This window comes from Salvelinus namaycush, unplaced genomic scaffold, assembly GCF_016432855.1.
Source record: "Salvelinus namaycush isolate Seneca unplaced genomic scaffold, SaNama_1.0 Scaffold850, whole genome shotgun sequence".
NCBI classification, from domain to species: domain Eukaryota; kingdom Metazoa; phylum Chordata; class Actinopteri; order Salmoniformes; family Salmonidae; genus Salvelinus; species Salvelinus namaycush.
This window is the reverse complement of record NW_024061587.1, coordinates 16,751-36,357: the sequence shown is the minus strand read 5'-3', so window position 1 is coordinate 36,357 and position 19,607 is coordinate 16,751. Positions and strand designations below refer to the sequence as shown.

Sequence of the window (19,607 nt, the reverse complement as noted above, 5' to 3'; positions counted from 1 at the left end):
TGAAGTCATTAAAACTCGGTTTTTCAACCACTCCACAAAGTCTGTTAACAAACTATAGTTTTGGCCAGTCGGTTAGGACATCTACTTTGCATGACACAAGTCATTTTTCCAACAATTGTTTACTGACAGATTATTTCACTTATAATTCACCGAATCACAATTCCAGTGGGTCAGAAGTTTACATACACTAAGTTGACTGTGCCTTTAAACAGCTTGGAAAATTCCAGAAAATTATGTCATGGCTTTAGAAGCTTCTGATAGTTTGGAGGAAAAAGGGGGATGCTTGCAAACCGAAGAACACCATCCCAACCGCGAAGCACAGGGGGTGGCAGCATCATGTTGTGGGGGTGCTTTGCTGCAGGAGGGACTGGTGCTCTTCACAAAATAGATGGCATCATGAGGAAAGAAAATTATGTGGATATATTGAAGCAACATCTCAAGACAGGTAGTTAAAGCTTGGTCATAAATGGGTCTCCCAAATGGACAATGACCCCAAGTTGTGGCAAAATGGCTTAATGACAACAAAGTCAAGGTACTGGAGTGGCCATCACAAAGCCCTGACCTCAATCCTATAGAAAATGTGTGGGCAGAACTGAAAAAGCGTGTGCGAGCAAGGAGGCCTACAAACCTGACTCAGTTACACCAGCACTGTCAGGAAGAATGGGCCAAAATTCATAAATGTATTTGTCTAAGGTGAATGTAAACTTCCGACTGTGTATGTAGCAAAAAAGCGGTAAAAAAACAAAGATATTTGTTCTCCAAAGAGGGGGGTCAAGTACTGGTTAAATTAAATATTCTCCCTCCCTCCCTCCCCCCCCCCTCCCTCCCTCTCCCTCCCTCCCTCCCCCCTCCCCTCCCCCCTCCCCTCCCTCCTCCCCCCTCCCTCCTCCCTCCCTCCTCCCCCCTCCCTCCCCCCCTCCCCTCCCCTCCCTTCCCTCCCTCCCCCCCTCCTCCCTCCCTCCCTCTCCCCCCCCCTCCCTCCTCCCTCTCCCCCTCCCCCCCTCCTCCTCCCTCCCTCCCCTCCCCCTCCCCTCCCTCCCTCCTCCCCTCCCTCCCTCCCTCCCTCCCTCCCTCCCTCCCCTCCCTCCCTCCCCCCTCCTCCCTTCCCCTCCTCCCCTCCCTCCCTCCTCCCTCCCTCCCTCCCCCCCTCCTCCCTCCCCCCTCCTCCCCTCCCCCCCCTCCCTCCTCCCCCTCCCTTCCCCCTCCTCCCTCCCTCCCTCCCCCCCTCCCCCCCCTCCCCCTCCCTCCCTCCCTCCCTCCTCCCTCCCTCCTCCTCCTCCTCCTCCCCTCCTTCCCTCCCTCCCTCCCTCCCTCTCCCTCCTACCCTCCCTCTCACCTCTCTCCTCTCCCCCCTCCTCTCCCCTCCCTCCTCCACCTCTCTCCATCCTCCCTCCCTCTCCACCTCTCTCCATCATCCCTCCCCCTCCCTCCCTCCCTCCTCCCCCTCCCTCCCTCCCTCTCCCCCTCTCCTCCCTCCCTCCCTGCCCTCCTCCTCCCCTCCTTCCCTCCCCCCCTCTCTCTCTCTCCATCCTCTCCCTCCCTCATCCTCTCCATCCTACCTCCTCTCCACTCCCTCCATCCTCCCCCCCCCCCCTCCCCCTCCTCCCTCCCTCCCTCCCCTCCTCCCCCCTCCCTCCCTCCTCCTCCCTCCCTCCCTCCTCCCCCCCCTCCCCTCCCCCTCCCCCTCCCTCCCTCCTCCTCTCCTCCCTCCCCCCCTCCCCTCCCCTCTTCCCTCCCTCCCCCCCTCCCCCCTCCCCCCTCCCTCCCTCCCCTCCCTCCCTCCCTCCCTCCCTCCTCCCTCCCTCCCTCCCTCCCTCCCTCCCTCCCTCCCTCCCTCCCCCTCCCTCCCTCCCTCCTCCCTCCCTCCCTCCCTCCTCCCTCCCCCCCCCTCCTCCCTCCTCCCCCCCTCCCCCCTCAGCAGGTCCTGATCTGGCTATGCCATGTGGCTGTGGGGCTACACTAGTTAATATAGCAGTCCTGATCTGGCTATGCCATGTGGCTGTGGGCTACACTAGTTAATATAGCAGGTCCTGATCTGGCTATGCCATATGGCTGTGGGCTACACTAGTTAATATAGCAGGTCTGATCTGGCTATGCCATGTGGCTGTGGGCTACACTAGTTATATAGCAGGTCCTGATCTGGCTATGCCATGTGGTTGTGGGCTACACTAGTTAATATAGCAGGTCCTGATCTGGCTATGCCTGTGGCTGTGGGCTACACTAGTTAATATAGCAGGTCTGATCTGGCTATGCCATGTGGCTGTGGGTACACTAGTTAATATAGCAGGTCCTGATCTGGCTATGCCATGTGGCTGCGGGGCTACACTAGTTAATATAGCAGGTCCTGATCTGGCTATGCCATGTGGCTGTGGGCGACACTAGTTAATATAGCAGGTCCTGATCTGGCTATGCCATGTGGCTATGCCATGTGGCTGTGGGCGACACTAGTTAATATAGCAGGTCCTGATCTGGCTATGCCATGTGGCTGTGGGCTACACTAGTTAATATAGCAGGTCCTGATCTGGCTATGCCATGTGGCTGTGGGCTACACTAGTTAATATAGCAGTCCTGATCTGGCCTATGCCATGTGGCGGTGGGGCTACAATAGTTAATATAGCAGGTCCTGATCTGGCTATGCCATGTGGCTGTGGGGCTACACTAGTTAATATAGCATGGTCCTGATCTGGCTATGCCATGTGGCTGTGGGCTACACTAGTTAATATAGCAGGTCCTGATCTGGCTATGCCATGTGGCTGTGGGCTACACTAGTTAATATAGCAGGTCCTGATCTGGCTATGCCATGTGGCTGTGGGCTACACTAGTTAATATAGCAGGTCCTGATCTGGCTATGCCATGTGGCTGTGGGCTACACTAGTTAATATAGCAGGTCCTGATCTGGCTATGCCATGTGGCTGTGGGCTACACTAGTTAATATAGCAGGTTCCTGATCTGGCTATGCCATGTGGCTGTGGGCTACACTAGTTAATATAGCAGGTCCTGATCTGGCTATGCCATGTGGCTGTGGGGCTACACTAGTTAATATAGCAGGTCCTGATCTGGCTATGCCATGTGGCTGTGGGCTACACTAGTTAATATAGCAGGTCCTGATCTGGCTATGCCATGTGGCTGTGGGCTACACTAGTTAATATAGCAGGTCCTGATCTGGCTATGCCATGTGGCTGTGGGCTACACTAGTTAATATAGCAGGTCCTGATCTGGCTATGCCATGTGGCTGTGGGGCTACACTAGTTAATATAGCAGGTCCTGATCTGGCTATGCCATGTGGCTTGAGGGCTACACTAGTTAATATAGCAGGTCCTGATCTGGCTATGCCATGTGGCTGTGGGCTACACTAGTTAATATAGCAGGTCCTGATCTGGCTATGCCATGTGGCTTGTGGGCTACACTAGTTAATATAGCAGGTCCTGATCTGGCTATGCCATGTGGCTGTGGGCTACACTAGTTAATATAGCAGGTCCTGATCTGGCTATGCCATGTGGCTGTGGGCTACACTAGTTAATATAGCAGGTCCTGATCTGGCTATGCCATGTGGCTGTGGGGCTACACTAGTTAATATAGCAGGTCCTGATCTGGCTATGCCATGTGGCTGTGGGCGACACTAGTTAATATAGCAGGTCCTGATCTGGCTATGCCATGTGGCTGTGGGCTACACTAGTTAATATAGCAGGTCCTGATCTGGCTATGCCATGTGGCTGTGGGGCTACACTAGTTAATATAGCAGGTCCTGATCTGGCTATGCCATGTGGTTGTGGGCTACACTAGTTAATATAGCAGGTCCTGATCTGGCTATGCCATGTGGTTGTGGGCGACACTAGTTAATATAGCAGGTCCTGATCTGGCTATGCCATGTGGCTGTGGGGCTACACTAGTTAATATAGCAGGTCCTGATCTGGCTATGCCATGTGGCTGTGGGCTACACTAGTTAATATAGCAGGTCCTGATCTGGCTATGCCATGTGGCTGTGGGCTACACTAGTTAATATAGCAGGTCCTGATCTGGCTATGCCATGTGGCTGTGGGGCGACACTAGTTAATATAGCGGACAAGATTTGCTTAGAATTCCGTGGCATTATTTTATAGTATGAAGAAAATTGAACAAAGCTGAATAAATAAAAAATGATATTTTCTCCAAACGATTTGAGGGAGTGGATACATCTGGCTGTTGTGTTGAGCTCATGTATCTTCAGTAGTTCTACAGTATGTTTTGATTTTTAATACATTGTAAAGCTGCATGATGCGACTAACGACGATTTGAAAAAAAGTCGCTTGAAAAGGCATGCGCTCTGCTTTGTGTTTTTGTTGTTGCACAGGCTGTACACACGTCAGTCAATTTGACAAGCACTTGATAATGCCTCGAATTTCACTGCGGCGTCGCCTTCGTGTGGCTGTAATGCACCCTAAAAAATAAAATAATCCATGCCTTTTGCGGCTAGTGGCCGTTGTGCCCTTCTCCATGAGTTCTGTGCACTCTGAAGAAAATAACATGGCTCCCCATCACGTGATCAGGTCTTTCTCACAGGCTACAAGTGAAGACAGACACGTCGGGGACGCCTAATCCAATTCCACATTTACTTTTCGTCAGCCAACAAGATGAGTTGGCCTAACGAACAGCAAAAGCACTAGCCTACGTCAATCTACTAACCGCCATTGTACAAAAGTCGACCTATTTAATTGTTCGATAAATAAATATTCTAAACCGTTTGGGACAGTAGTGGGATGCGATAGATCCCAAATTAATACAACCACTAGCATCAACAACAAACTTGAAAGGGCAAGGGACAGAGTCAGCTGGGGGGGGGCAGAGGACAGAGTCAGCTGGGGGGGGGCAGAGGACAGAGTCAGCTGGGGGGGGGGGGGGGGGGCAGAGGGCAGAGGACAGTCAGCTGGGGGGGGCAGAGGACAGAGTCAGCTGGGGGGGGGGGGGCAGAGGACAGAGTCAGCTGGGGGGGGGGGGCAGAGGACAGAGTCAGCTGGGGGGGGGGGGCAGAGGACAGAGTCAGCTGGGGGGGGGGGGCAGAGGACAGAGTCAGCTGGGGGGGGGGGGCAGAGGACAGAGTCAGCTGGGGGGGGGGGCAGAGGACAGAGTCAGCTGGGGGGGGGCGGCAGAGGACAGAGTCAGCTGGGGGGGGGCGGCAGAGGACAGAGTCAGCTGGGGGGGGGGGCGGCAGAGGACAGAGTCAGCTGGGGGGGGGGCGGCAGAGGACAGAGTCAGCTGGGGGGGGGGCGGCAGAGGACAGAGTCAGCTGGGGGGGGGGCGGCAGAGGACAGAGTCAGCTGGGGGGGGGGCGGCAGAGGACAGAGTCAGCTGGGGGGGGGGCGGCAGAGGACAGAGTCAGCTGGGGGGGGCGGCAGAGGACAGAGTCAGCTGGGGGGGGCGGCAGAGGACAGAGTCAGCTGGGGGGGGGCGGCAGAGGACAGAGTCAGCTGGGGGGGGGCGGCAGAGGACAGAGTCAGCTGGGGGGGGGCGGCAGAGGACAGAGTCAGCTGGGGGGGGGGGGCAGAGGACAGAGTCAGCTGGGGGGGCAGAGGACAGAGTCAGCTGGGGGGGGCAGAGGACAGAGTCAGCTGGGGGGGGCAGAGGACAGAGTCAGCTGGGGGGGGGCGGCAGAGGACAGAGTCAGCTGGGGGGGGGGCGGCAGAGGACAGAGTCAGCTGGGGGGGGGCGGCAGAGGACAGAGTCAGCTGGGGGGGGGCGGCAGAGGACAGAGTCAGCTGGGGGGGGGCGGCAGAGGACAGAGTCAGCTGGGGGGGGGCGGCAGAGGACAGAGTCAGCTGGGGGGGGGCGGCAGAGGACAGAGTCAGCTGGGGGGGGGCGGCAGAGGACAGAGTCAGCTGGGGGGGGGCGGCAGAGGACAGAGTCAGCTGGGGGGGGGCGGCAGAGGACAGAGTCAGCTGGGGGGGGGCGGCAGAGGACAGAGTCAGCTGGGGGGGGGCGGCAGAGGACAGAGTCAGCTGGGGGGGGGCGGCAGAGGACAGAGTCAGCTGGGGGGGGCGGCAGAGGACAGAGTCAGCTGGGGGGGGCGGCAGAGGACAGAGTCAGCTGGGGGGGCGGCAGAGGACAGAGTCAGCTGGGGGGGGCGGCAGAGGACAGAGTCAGCTGGGGGGGGCGGCAGAGGACAGAGTCAGCTGGGGGGGCGGCAGAGGACAGAGTCAGCTGGGGGGGCGGCAGAGGACAGAGTCAGCTGGGGGGGGCGGCAGAGGACAGAGTCAGCTGGGGGGGGGCGGCAGAGGACAGAGTCAGCTGGGGGGGGGGGCAGAGGACAGAGTCAGCTGGGGGGGGCAGAGGACAGTCAGCTTTGCTCTGTAGCGTAGGGGTTAGGGGCTGTTGACGGGTAGCTACCCTGGAAAATGTCTTGAGACAGTGGACATGGTCTCTTACGTAGAGATAATACTGGGTGACCCCCTTCAGGGTCAGGGTACACGGGGTTACAGCGATAGGGGTTAAGGCGATAGTACTCACCCTGGAGAAGAGTGTGTTGAGACAGTGGACCTTCTGTCTCTCTGTAACGTAGGCGTAATACTGGGTGACCCCCTTCAGGGTCAGCTCCTCCATCAGGTTGATCTCGTAGGGCTTGGACAGGTGGGAGTTCTGAGACACAGGAAATAACACCACATTGAGACTGCTCGTGAGGGTGCTAGTTCATGACCCAACTACGTCGTTGATGTTCGTGAAGCAGGAAGACGTCCCGCTGTGTTTTGTTAGTCCATCATTAATATTTTAACTATAACAAAAATATACAAAAGCAAGACGATGGAAAGCCCTTCTATATTCTATTACAGAGTCGAAATTCACAACTTCAGCGTTTTACTGCACATACATCAGGACTGTATAAATCAATACAGGGCTTTCGTTGTTCACAGACGCAGACTAAACGATGATCTAGGCTAGTCCAACCCCTAAAAAGGCCCCATTAAATCAGAATCCAGGATTTACCATGAACTTCTGCACGCTGAGAGGGAAAGTAGCAGAGTAGAGCAGAATCTGTCTCTGTTTGGGCAGGTAGCTCAGTACCTCTTCCATCATCACCACAAAGTCCTGGGACAGCAGCTTGTCTGCCTGGGGGACAGACAGAGACAACGACGTAATGGATCTACAGTTGACTGGTAACTACGGGTAAAGTCACCCAGGTAACAGTTCAGTTGGAGACACCGAGACTAAAGAGAAACACAGCACATGGTAAACGAACACCCACAGCTCACCTCGTCCAGAACAATCATTTGAACCTGATTGACTTTGGCCACACCCTTCTTAATGAGGTCCAGGATCCTCCCAGGGGTGGCAATCACAACGTGAACTAGAGACAAAAGATTATAACTATTAGAAAACGCAATCACAACGTGAACTAGAGACAAAAGATTATAACTATTAGAAAACACAATCACAATGTGAACTACGAAGAATAATGCAATTGAAAAGATAAGCATCACCATACATTTGAGACTTGAGTTAAGGTGACTTGGTCATTGAATAACACCAAAGTCATGTTTAAATCTAACTGGCTCTTGGCCAGGTGAGGTGTACCTGTCTCGTCGAGCCTCATGATGTCATCGCGGAGGTTGGTGCCGCCCGTTGTGGCCATGACTTTGACCCCGCCCATGTGTTTGCTGATCTGGATACAGATCTGGCTCACCTGCAAGGCCAGTTCTCTGGTGGGGACGATGCCCATCGCTGGGGGAGGAGAGAACCATACTCTTGATCATATATCCCTACGGAAAGTTCTCAGACCCCTTGATTTTTTTTACACATTTGGTTACGTTACAGCCTTATTCTAAAATGGAGTCAATAAAATAAATCCTCAGCAATCTACACACAAAACCCCATTATGACAAAGCAAAAATAGTGGATTTTTTTCTTCTAATTTATATATTTCTTATAAACTTAAGTATCACATTTACAGAAGTATTCAGTCCCTTTACTCAGTACTTTGTTGAAACACCTTTGGCAGCGATTAAAACCAAATACAGTGTACTGCTTACTTACAAGCCCTTAACCAGCAACGCGGTTCAAAATATAAATAATGAGCAACAATAAAATAACAGTAGTGAGGCTATATACAGGGTGTTACGGTACAGAGTCAAGGTGGAGACTATATACAGGGTGTTACGGTACAGAGTCTATGTGGAGGCTATATACAGGGTGTTACGGTACAGAGTCAATGTGGAGGCTATATACAGGGTGTTACAGTACAGAGTCAATGTGGAGGCTATATACAGGGTATTACGGTACAGAGTCAATGTGGAGGCTATATACAGGGTGTTACGGTACAGAGTCAATGTGGAGACTATATACAGGGGGTACCGGTACAGAGTCAATGTGGAGGCTATATACAGGGGGTACCGGTACAGAGTCAATGTGGAAGCTATACACAGGGGGTACCGGTACAGAGTCAATGTGGAAGCTATATACAGGGTGTTACGGTACAGAGTCAATGTTGAGGCTATATACAGGGTATTACGGTACAGAGTCAATGTTGAGGCTATATACAGGGGGTACCGGGACAGAGTCAGTGTGGAGGCTATATACAGGGTGTACCGGGACAGAGTCAATGTGGAGGCTCAATACAGGGTGTTACGGTACAGAGTCAATGTGGAGGCTATATACAGGGTGTTACGGTACAGAGTCAATGTGGAGGCTGTATACAGGGTGTTACGGTACAGAGTCAATGTGGAGGCTATATACAGGGTGTTACGGTACAGAGTCAATGTGGAGGCTGTATACAGGGGGTACCGGTACAGAGTCAATGTGGAGGCTATATACAGGGTGTTACGGTACAGAGTCAATGTGGAGGCTATATACAGGGTGTTACGGTACAGAGTCAATGTGGAGGCTATATACAGGGGGTACCGGTACAGAGTCAATGTGGAGGCTATGTACAGGGGGTACCGGTACAGAGTCAATGTGGAGGCTATATACAGGGTGTTACGGTACAGAGTCAATGTGGAGGCTATATACAGGGTATTACGGTACAGAGTCAATGTGGAGGCTATATACAGGGTATTACGGTACAGAGTCAATGTGGAGGCTATGTACAGGGGGTACCGGTACAGAGTCAATGTGGAGGCTATATACAGGGGGTACCGTTACAGAGTCAATGTGGAGGCTATATACAGGGTGTTACGGTACAGAGTCAATGTGGAGGCTATATACAGGGTATTACGGTACAGAGTCAATGTGGAGGCTATATACAGGGTGTTACGGTACAGAGTCAATGTGGAGGCTATATACAGGGTATTACGGTACAGAGTCAATGTGGAGGCTATATACAGGGTGTTACGGTACAGAGTCAATGTGGAGGCTATATACAGGGTATTACGGTACAGAGTCAATGTGGAGGCTATATACAGGGTGTTACGGTACAGAGTCAATGTGGAGGCTATATACAGGGTGTTACGGTACAGAGTCAATGTGGAGGCTATATACAGGGTGTTACGGTACAGAGTCAATGTGGAGGCTATATACAGGGTGTTACGGTACAGAGTCAATGTGGAGGCTATATACAGGGGGTACCGGTACAGAGTCAATGTGGAGGCTATATACAGGGGGTACCGGTACAGAGTCAATGTGGAGGCTATATACAGGGGGTACCGGTACAGAGTCAATGTGGAGGCTATATACAGGGTGTTACGGTACAGAGTCAATGTGGAGGCTATATACAGGGTGTTACGGTACAGAGTCAATGTGGAGGCTATATATGTGGATCCAAGTGTCTTACATCTGTTTAAAACAAAACAGAAGTGGAATCTCACCTTGTATGCAGTCCTTCTTCAGGTCAATGCGTTCCAATAGGGGAATGAGGTAGGCTCCGCTCTTTCCTGTCCCGTTCTTGGCCCTGGCCAGAATGTCCCTCCCAGACAGCGCTATGGGGATGCTCTCCTCCTAGAGAAGGAGAGGCAACACGTTAAGAGTCCACTTATCCCCATCGAGAACCCAGGGCCTTGAGGTCTGCCTGAGTCCCAAAATGGCACCTCATTATCTATATTAGTGCCACAGACAAAAGTAGTGCATTACATAGGGAATAGGGCTCCATTTGGAACACTTCTACACCTTGCTGGTGGTCATCCTTCCCCCCCCTCTAATCAGAGATTCATTCAGACCTCTGCTGAGACACCAGGTGAGTGGAATCTCTGGGCCAATCAGTGTCATTCCATTCAAATCAACCAACGAACTACCAAGGAGAACAGAGAAGCAGCAGCACTGCAGCTCTCAGGGCTCAGATTGGACCGCCCTCAGATTGGACCGGGCTCAGGCTGGACCGGGCTCAGATTGGACCGGGCTCAGATTGGACCGGGCTCAGGGCTCAGATTGGACCACCCCCCACCCATTTGGCCCTTATCTTTAATCACTAACGGTTACAGATCCATACAGCTATGGAGCCTCCATCCTACTACACTGTAGTAGTTACAGATCCATACAGCCTCCATCCTACTAAACTACACTGTAGTAGTTACAGATCCATACAGCTATGGAGCCTCCATCCTACTACACTGTAGTAGTTACAGATCCATACAGCTATGGAGCCTCCATCCTACTACACTGTAGTAGTTACAGATCCATACAGCTATGGAGCCTCCATCCTACTACACTGTAGCGGTTACAGATCCATACAGCTATGGAGCCTCCATCTTACTAAACTACACTGTAGCAGTTACAGATCCATACAGCCTCCATCCTACTAAACTACACTGTAGCAGTTACAGATCCATACAGCCTCCATCCTACTAAACTACACTGTAGTAGTTACAGATCCATACAGCCTCCATCCTACTAAACTACACTGTAGTAGTTACAGATCCATACAGCCTCCATCCTACTAAACTACACTGTAGTAGTTACAGATCCATACAGCTATGGAGCCTCCATCCTACTAAACTACACTGTAGTAGTTACAGATCCATACAGCCTCCATCCTACTAAACTACACTGTAGTAGTTACAGATCCATACAGCCTCCATCCTACTAAACTACACTGTAGCGGTTACAGATCCATACAGCTATGGAGCCTCCATCCTACTAAACTACACTGTAGTAGTTACAGATCCATACAGCCTCCATCCTACTACACTGTAGCAGTTACAGATCCATACAGCTATGGAGCCTCCATCCTACTAAACTACACTGTAGCAGTTACAGATCCATACAGCCTCCATCCTACTAAACTACACTGTAGCAGTTACAGATCCATACAGCCTCCATCCTACTAAACTACACTGTAGCAGTTACAGATCCATACAGCTATGGAGCCTCCATCCTACTAAACTACACTGTAGCAGTTACAGATCCATACAGCCTCCATCCTACTAAACTACACTGTAGCAGTTACAGATCCATACAGCTATGGAGCCTCCATCCTACTAAACTACACTGTAGCAGTTACAGATCCATACAGCCTCCATCCTACACTGTAGCAGTTACAGATCCATACAGCCTCCATCCTACACTGTAGCAGTTACAGATCCATACAGCCTCCATCCTACACTGTAGCAGTTACAGATCCATACAGCTATGGAGCCTCCATCCTACTAAACTACACTGTAGCAGTTACAGATCCATACAGCCTCCATCCTACTAAACTACACTGTAGTAGTTACAGATCCATACAGCTATGGAGCCTCCATCCTACTAAACTACACTGTAGCAGTTACAGATCCATACAGCCTCCATCCTACTAAACTACACTGTAGCGGTTACAGATCCATACAGCTATGGAGCCTCCATCCTACTAAACTACACTGTAGCAGTTACAGATCCATACAGCCTCCATCCTACTAAACTACACTGTAGCGGTTACAGATCCATACAGCTATGGAGCCTCCATCCTACTAAACTACACTGTAGCAGTTACAGATCCATACAGCCTCCATCCTACTAAACTACACTGTAGCGGTTACAGATCCATACAGCTATGGAGCCTCCATCCTACTAAACTACACTGTAGCAGTTACAGATCCATACAGCCTCCATCCTACTAAACTACACTGTAGTAGTTACAGATCCATACAGCCTCCATCCTACTACACTGTAGTAGTTACAGATCCATACAGCCTCCATCCTACTACACTGTAGCAGTTACAGATCCATACAGCCTCCATCCTACTAAACTACACTGTAGTAGTTACAGATCCATACAGCTATGGAGCCTCCATCCTACTAAACTACACTGTAGCAGTTACAGATCCATACAGCTATGGAGCCTCCATCCTACTAAACTACACTGTAGCAGTTACAGATCCATACAGCTATGGAGCCTACATCCTACTAAACTACACTGTAGCAGTTACAGATCCATACAGCCTCCATCCTAGAAACTACACTTCCAGAGTTACCTTACATTGGTGTTAGGGGCTTGCTAGATAGCTAATTAACATAGGTGGTCGCCTCGTCTTCCGTAAACGGCTGTAACGTGATATGGCCATGTGGGAACACTGACCCTATCAAGGTATGTATCAATTTAACTTTTTGTTTTAATTCACACCGATATGAAAAGGTAAGGTCCATACGCTTCCAAAACCGGGGTACGTGTTAATGTTCAGATTGAGCGCTGGCGCTCTTAAATTAACCTCCCCCTTACAGAAGACGCCTTCTGCAATGGCTCTTGGGTAATGAAATAGAACAGAGTCATGAACAAGAGCTAATACACATACCATGCAGCCAGTGTCCTGTATGCAGCGGCTACGTAGCAACATTAGCTCTTAGCGTACCTGTATTGGAGAGGGTTTCTCCCAGCCCATCTCAAAGATGCCCATCAGCAGCTCCCTCTTCAGGCAGTAGTCTTCAAACTCATTGCCTTTAGTCGCCGTTACGTCCTGTTGTACATCGGATCAACATTGAATCAACATTGAATCAACTTAACATTGATTATAATGAGAGAGAAAATGAGTTAAGTACCTGACTACTACTGCCCTAGTGTAACAGAGATAAGAACCCGACTACTACTGCCCTAGTGTAACATAAGAACCCGACTACTACTGCCCTAGTGTAACATAAGAACCCGACTACTACTGCCCTAGTGTAACAGAAGAACCCGACTACTACTGCCCTAGTGTAACATAACCCGACTACTACCGCCCTAGTGTAACAGAAGAACCTGACTACTACTGCCCTAGTGTAACGTAAGAACCCGACTACTACTGCCCTAGTGTAACATAAGAACCCGACTACTACTGCCCTAGTGTAACATAAGAACCCGACTACTACTGCCCTAGTGTAACGTAAGAACCCGACTACTACTGCCCTAGTGTAACGTAAGAACCCGACTACTACTGCCCTAGTGTAACATAAGAACCAGACTACTACTGCCCTAGTGTAACAGAAGAACCCGACTACTACTGCCCTAGTGTAACGTAAGAACCCGACTACTACTGCCCTAGTGTAACGTAAGAACCCGACTACTACTGCCCTAGTGTAACGTAAGAACCCGACTACTACTGCCCTAGTGTAACGTAAGAACCCGACTACTACTGCCCTAGTGTAACATAACCCGACTACTACTGCCCTAGTGTAACATAAGAACCCGACTACTACTGCCCTAGTGTAACATAAGAACCCGACTACTACTGCCCTAGTGTAACGTAAGAACCCGACTACTACTGCCCTAGTGTAACAGAAGAACCCGACTACTACTGCCCTAGTGTAACATAAGAACCCGACTACTACTGCCCTAGTGTAACAGAAGAACCAGACTACTACTGCCCTAGTGTAACATAAGAACCCGACTACTACTGCCCTAGTGTAACGTAAGAACCCGACTACTACTGCCCTAGTGTAACATAAGAACCAGACTACTACTGCCCTAGTGTAACAGAAGAACCCGACTACTACTGCCCTAGTGTAACGTAAGAACCAGACTACTACTGCCCTAGTGTAACATAAGAACCCGACTACTACTGCCCTAGTGTAACAGAAGAACCCGACTACTACTGCCCTAGTGTAACAGAAGAACCCGACTACTACCGCCCTAGTGTAACATAAGAACCAGACTACTACTGCCCTAGTGTAACATAAGAACCCGACTACTACTGCCCTAGTGTAACATAACCCGACTACTACTGCCCTAGTGTAACATAACCCGACTACTACCGCCCTAGTGTAACATAAGAACCTGACTACTACTGCCCTAGTGTAACATAACCCGACTACTACTGCCCTAGTGTAACATAACCCGACTACTACTGCCCTAGTGTAACATAAGAACCCGACTACTACTGCCCTAGTGTAACATCCTCCTCCTTTGGCCGCCTCTCCTTCCAGTTCTCTGCTGCCAATGACTGGAACAAACTACAAAAATCTCTGAAACTGGAAACACTTATCTCCCTCACTAGCTTTAAGCACCAGCTGTCAGAGCAGCTCATAGATTACTGCACCTGTACATAGCCCATCTATAATTTAGCCCAAACAACTACCTCTTTACCTACTGTATTCATTTATTTATTTTTGCTCCTTTGCACCCCATTATCTCTATCTCTACTTTGCACTTTCTTCCACTGCAAACCAACCATTCCAGTGTTTTTTTTACTTGCTATATTGTATTTACTTCGCCACCATGGCCTTTTTATATTTTTATTTATTTTTATATATATTTTGTTTGCCTTCACCTCCCTTATCTCACCTCACTTGCTCACATTGTATATAGACTTATTTTTCACTGTATTATTGACTGTATGTTTGTTTTACTCCATGTGTAACTATGTGTTGTTGTATGTATCGAACTGCTTTGCTTTATCTTGGCCAGGTCGCAATTGTAAATGAGAACGTGTTCTCAATTTGCCTACCTGGTTAAATAAAGGTGAAATAAAATAAATAAAAAATAAAAAACATAAGGACCCGACTACTACCGCCCTAGTGTAACATAACCCGACTACTACTGCCCTAGTGTAACATAAGAACCCGACTACTACTGCCCTAGTGTAACATAAGAACCCGACTACTACTGCCCTAGTGTAACATAAGAACCCGACTACTACTGCCCTAGTGTAACATAACCCGACTACTACTGCCCTAGTGTAACATAAGAACCCGACTACTACTGCCCTAGTGTAACATAAGAACCCGACTACTACTGCCCTAGTGTAACATAAGAACCCGACTACTACTGCCCTAGTGTAACATAAGAACCCGACTACTACTGCCCTAGTGTAACATAAGAACCCGACTACTACTGCCCTAGTGTAACAGAGATAAGAACCCGACTACTACTGCCCTAGTGTAACATAAGAACCTGACTACTACTGCCCTAGTGTAACAGAGATAAGAACCCGACTACTACTGCCCTAGTGTAACATAAGAACCTGACTACTACTGCCCTAGTGTAACATAAGAACCCGACTACTACTGCCCTAGTGTAACAGAGATAAGAACCCGACTACTACTGCCCTAGTGTAACATAACCCGACTACTACTGCCCTAGTGTAACATAAGAACCCGACTACTACTGCCCTAGTGTAACATAAGAACCCGACTACTACTGCCCTAGTGTAACATAAGAACCCGACTACTACTGCCCTAGTGTAACATAAGAACCCGACTACTACTGCCCTAGTGTAACAGAGATAAGAACCCGACTACTACTGCCCTAGTGTAACATAAGAACCCGACTACTACTGCCCTAGTGTAACGTAAGAACCAGACTACTACTGCCCTAGTGTAACATAACCCGACTACTACTGCCCTAGTGTAACATAAGAACCCGACTACTACTGCCCTAGTGTAACATAAGAACCCGACTACTACTGCCCTAGTGTAACATAAGAACCCGACTACTACTGCCCTAGTGTAACAGAGATAAGAACCCGACTACTACTGCCCTAGTGTAACAGAGATAAGAACCCGACTACTACTGCCCTAGTGTAACATAACCCGACTACTACTGCCCTAGTGTAACATAACCCGACTACTACCGCCCTAGTGTAACATAAGAACCCGACTACTACCGCCCTAGTGTAACATAAGAACCCGACTACTACCGCCCTAGTGTAACATAAGAACCCGACTACTACCGCCCTAGTGTAACATAAGAACCCGACTACTACCGCCCTAGTGTAACATAAGAACCCGACTACTACCGCCCTAGTGTAACATAAGAACCCGACTACTACCGCCCTAGTGTAACATAAGAACCCGACTACTACCGCCCTAGTGTAACATAAGAACCCGACTACTACTGCCCTAGTGTAACATAAGAACCCGACTACTACTGCCCTAGTGTAACATAAGAACCCGACTACTACTGCCCTAGTGTAACATAAGAACCCGACTACTACTGCCCTAGTGTAACGTAAGAACCCGACTACTACTGCCCTAGTGTAACGTAAGAACCCGACTACTACTGCCCTAGTGTAACATAACCCGACTACTACTGCCCTAGTGTAACATAAGAACCTGACTACTACTGCCCTAGTGTAACATAACCCGACTACTACTGCCCTAGTGTAACATAAGAACATGACTACTACTGCCCTAGTGTAACATAACCCGACTACTACTGCCCTAGTGTAACATAGGAACCCGACTACTACTGCCCTAGTGTAACGTAAGAACCAGACTACTACTGCCCTAGTGTAACATAACCCGACTACTACTGCCCTAGTGTAACATAAGAACCTGACTACTACTGCCCTAGTGTAACATAAGAACCCGACTACTACTGCCCTAGTGTAACATAACCCGACTACTACTGCCCTAGTGTAACATAAGAACCCGACTACTACTGCCCTAGTGTAACATAAGAACCCGACTACTACTGCCCTAGTGTAACATAAGGACGTGCCGTAAGCTCACTCCAAAGCCAACCTGAAATGTTGCCAGAGGCGCTATTGAATTGGATCCTTTTCTATAGCTTAACTGGTTTGTACATTGTCAAGCGGGCAGTCACGTGTGTTGGCCAGACAGAGGACACTGGTTTAAGCCCAGTCAGAGGTAGCTTCAGGGACACAGCGCAAAATGCTAAGCTAGCACTCTTTTTGCTAATGCTAAGCTACTCTCTCTTTATGTAGTGTTGTGTTGTCCCGCTTGTTGTGATGTGTTTTATCCTATATTTATAATTGTATTTATTTTTAATCCCAGGCCCCCATTCCCGTAGGAGGCCTTTTGCCTTTTGGTAGGCCGTCATTGTAAATAAGAATTTGTTCTTAACTGACATGCCAAGTTAAATAAAGGTTAAATAAATAAAAATCACACACGCCCTTTACACTAGACCACGGCAATAACTACAACAGTTTAAACTACATTTGATTCAAAAGGGAACATCTCCTTACCGAAGTTCTCATCCTCATGTCTTTGGGAGGGAGCGTCAAATTCCTCTTCCAGTCATCTCCAGGCCTGTGGAAAAATATGAGTTATGAGTACATGCCCCAAAAGAGAACGCTTGAGAGCCATTCGTTCACTGTAAATTAACTAGGACTCACTTGATGACAGTATTGGCTGTGGGGGTAGCTTTAGCCAACTGGGTGCTGCTAGGCCCAGTGCCGTTGTTGATTGTGCTGGAGGCCTGCTTCATCTGGCTGGGCTGATGTGTCTGATGATTTCCTCCTCCGCTGCCCTGCCCTCCTGCAGGCTTCACCACCGGGCCTCGGAGCTGGCCATTCTGGCTGGAATGGCCCAGTATCACTGGGTTATGGGTACTGGCGGTACTCATGGCTAGTCAATTATCCTATCCACAAAGGGCGTGATACAGTTCTTATTCTGATTGTGGTGGTGTGGGGGGGGGGGAATAAATCTTGAGGAATAGTCTGACTTCTCACAGGCTGTTATCCAAAGCAAATGTAATTAGATAGAAGCAATCGTCTCCTCTCCTGTTCCTCAATAGTATTGTTCTTTGCGGAACATCTCATCAAAAACTGTCAACAAAATGACTGACACAAGCAACAACAAAAAAAGAAAAAAAGAAGAAACTCCGGTCTATTGACGCTTGGTGTAGCATAGGTCAGAGCGCCTTACGCCAGAGGCTGCATGGTCACACCGGTCTTAAATACTTCCATCCCCAGAACTCTTCACCCTGAGGTAGAGAAGAAGTGTCAGACAGGGTTTAGACATGTTATCACGGAAGACTTTATTGTTCATACAAAAATTGTTTAAAAGAAAAAAAAGTGAGGTACCTAATTTAGCTAGTTATCAAGTTCAGTTCACAGCGGAGTTCTAGCTAGTTATTTAACGTAGCCAATAAAACCATGTCACTAACTAACGCGTTAGAACTAGCACTAGTTGCTAGTTTGTAAACTAGCCCGACGGTTTAGCCAGCTACAAATTAACTAGCCGGGAGTGGTGCGTTTAATAAATAGTCTCACTAGTAGCTAATTGCATACAGACCCCAAAATGTTGTCAAAACTTGGTGCACCTTCGACGCGTTAGCGATAATATCTAACTAGCAAAACTTGCTAACTAACTAGCCGTGTGTTAGCCAAACGTCTGCTAACCGGTAGCTAGCTAACTAGCTAACGTTAACTAGGGAGTTCCTCCTAGCCACCGTGCTTCTACATCTGCATTGCTTGGTGTTTAAGGCTGGGTTTCGTTTCGGTATAAGCATTTTCTGACATCTGCTGATGTAAAAAGGGTTTTAAAAATACATTTGATTGATAACGTTAGCTAGCTAGCGGCGCGGCAAAAAAAATGCATTATTTATGCCAGGTGGATATTTAGAGTAAAGTCAACATAAATCACATATTTAGAAACAAACTTAAAGTATTAAACAAACATAACTTTCCCGACGTAGCTACCTACGTTAGTTAGCGACCTAGCTAACTAATGTTAGCTAGCTAGCTATTTTGCTAGCTAAGGTTAAAACCAGAAGGGACGCAGGCTGAAGTAACGTTAACGCCATGAGCACAAAACATTGGAAAAAAAGATACGCCCCGCTGCCAAAACACCCCACATAGAAATACTGGTCGGTACATGTATATCAGGTCAAATATAGTCTACAAGGAGAGGATTAAGTGAACAGTTACCGCGGATTGTTGATATTATCTGTTGTTGTTTTTTGACTTCACTGCTGTCAGCTGTTATTTGTAAAGCTACGGTTTGGTCTAAAACAGAAAGACCAAGATGGCCTCCCCTTCTATTTAAGCCCTCCCACTGTCCGTCATCATCACCTGATTCAATACCATAATAATCACCTGAAAAAAACCATTTCTTTATTACACATGCAACGATATAGACGTGTACACAGCACAATAACTATTAATAGCATTCTTCACAATATTCAGCAAGCGAAATACTTCTCAGTATCGCAGCCTAGCAATCCCTTTTCTTCAGATGTAGTTGAAACTACATGCCTGTGTTGTCATTTGTCCTCTGCCACCCATATGCACCACACAAGTAAAATACATTTCTGCTATTTTATTTAAATGTCAAATCTAAATGTGAATCAAATAACATGCATGCATGATAAGTCATGATGAACTGCTCATTGTTCAATGGATATAAAAACCCAAAGAAATGTGCCAAATCTAAATTGTGCAAATTCTGAACATTGTTTAAACACTGTAATTATGTTAATGCATAACTCCCTCATTGCATCCATTAATTCCAGCTAACCACCTCATTAGTTCCTCTTCTATTTGATCTGATGAATAGAACATGAGGGAATAAAATCATGC

The 19,607-nt window shown here is 48.6% G+C and overlaps 2 protein-coding genes across 2 annotated transcripts in view; both read right to left on the bottom strand.

Annotated features, from left to right (window-relative positions):
- Positions 1-4,668, bottom strand: part of treh (trehalase (brush-border membrane glycoprotein)) — an 11,187-nt gene extending 6,519 nt beyond the window's left edge. The window contains exon 1 of the mRNA XM_038987785.1: positions 4,663-4,668. Within this exon, the coding sequence (XP_038843713.1) occupies positions 4,663-4,668 (6 nt within the window). The remainder of the gene's footprint in view (positions 1-4,662) is intronic.
- An 887-nt stretch (positions 4,669-5,555) lies between these two features.
- On the bottom strand, positions 5,556-19,054 carry LOC120043062 (probable ATP-dependent RNA helicase ddx6). The gene is made up of 10 exons (XM_038987784.1): positions 18,957-19,054; positions 17,421-18,010; positions 17,271-17,334; positions 12,720-12,824; positions 9,768-9,897; positions 7,543-7,689; positions 7,221-7,315; positions 6,955-7,077; positions 6,400-6,609; positions 5,556-6,002 (listed from the first exon to the last, which is right to left on the bottom strand). The coding sequence occupies exons 2-10, from the start codon at positions 17,648-17,650 to the stop codon at positions 5,556-5,558; spliced, it is 1,551 nt and encodes a 516-aa protein (XP_038843712.1). The 5' UTR covers positions 17,651-18,010; positions 18,957-19,054.
- Positions 19,055-19,607: the final 553 nt, after the last annotated feature.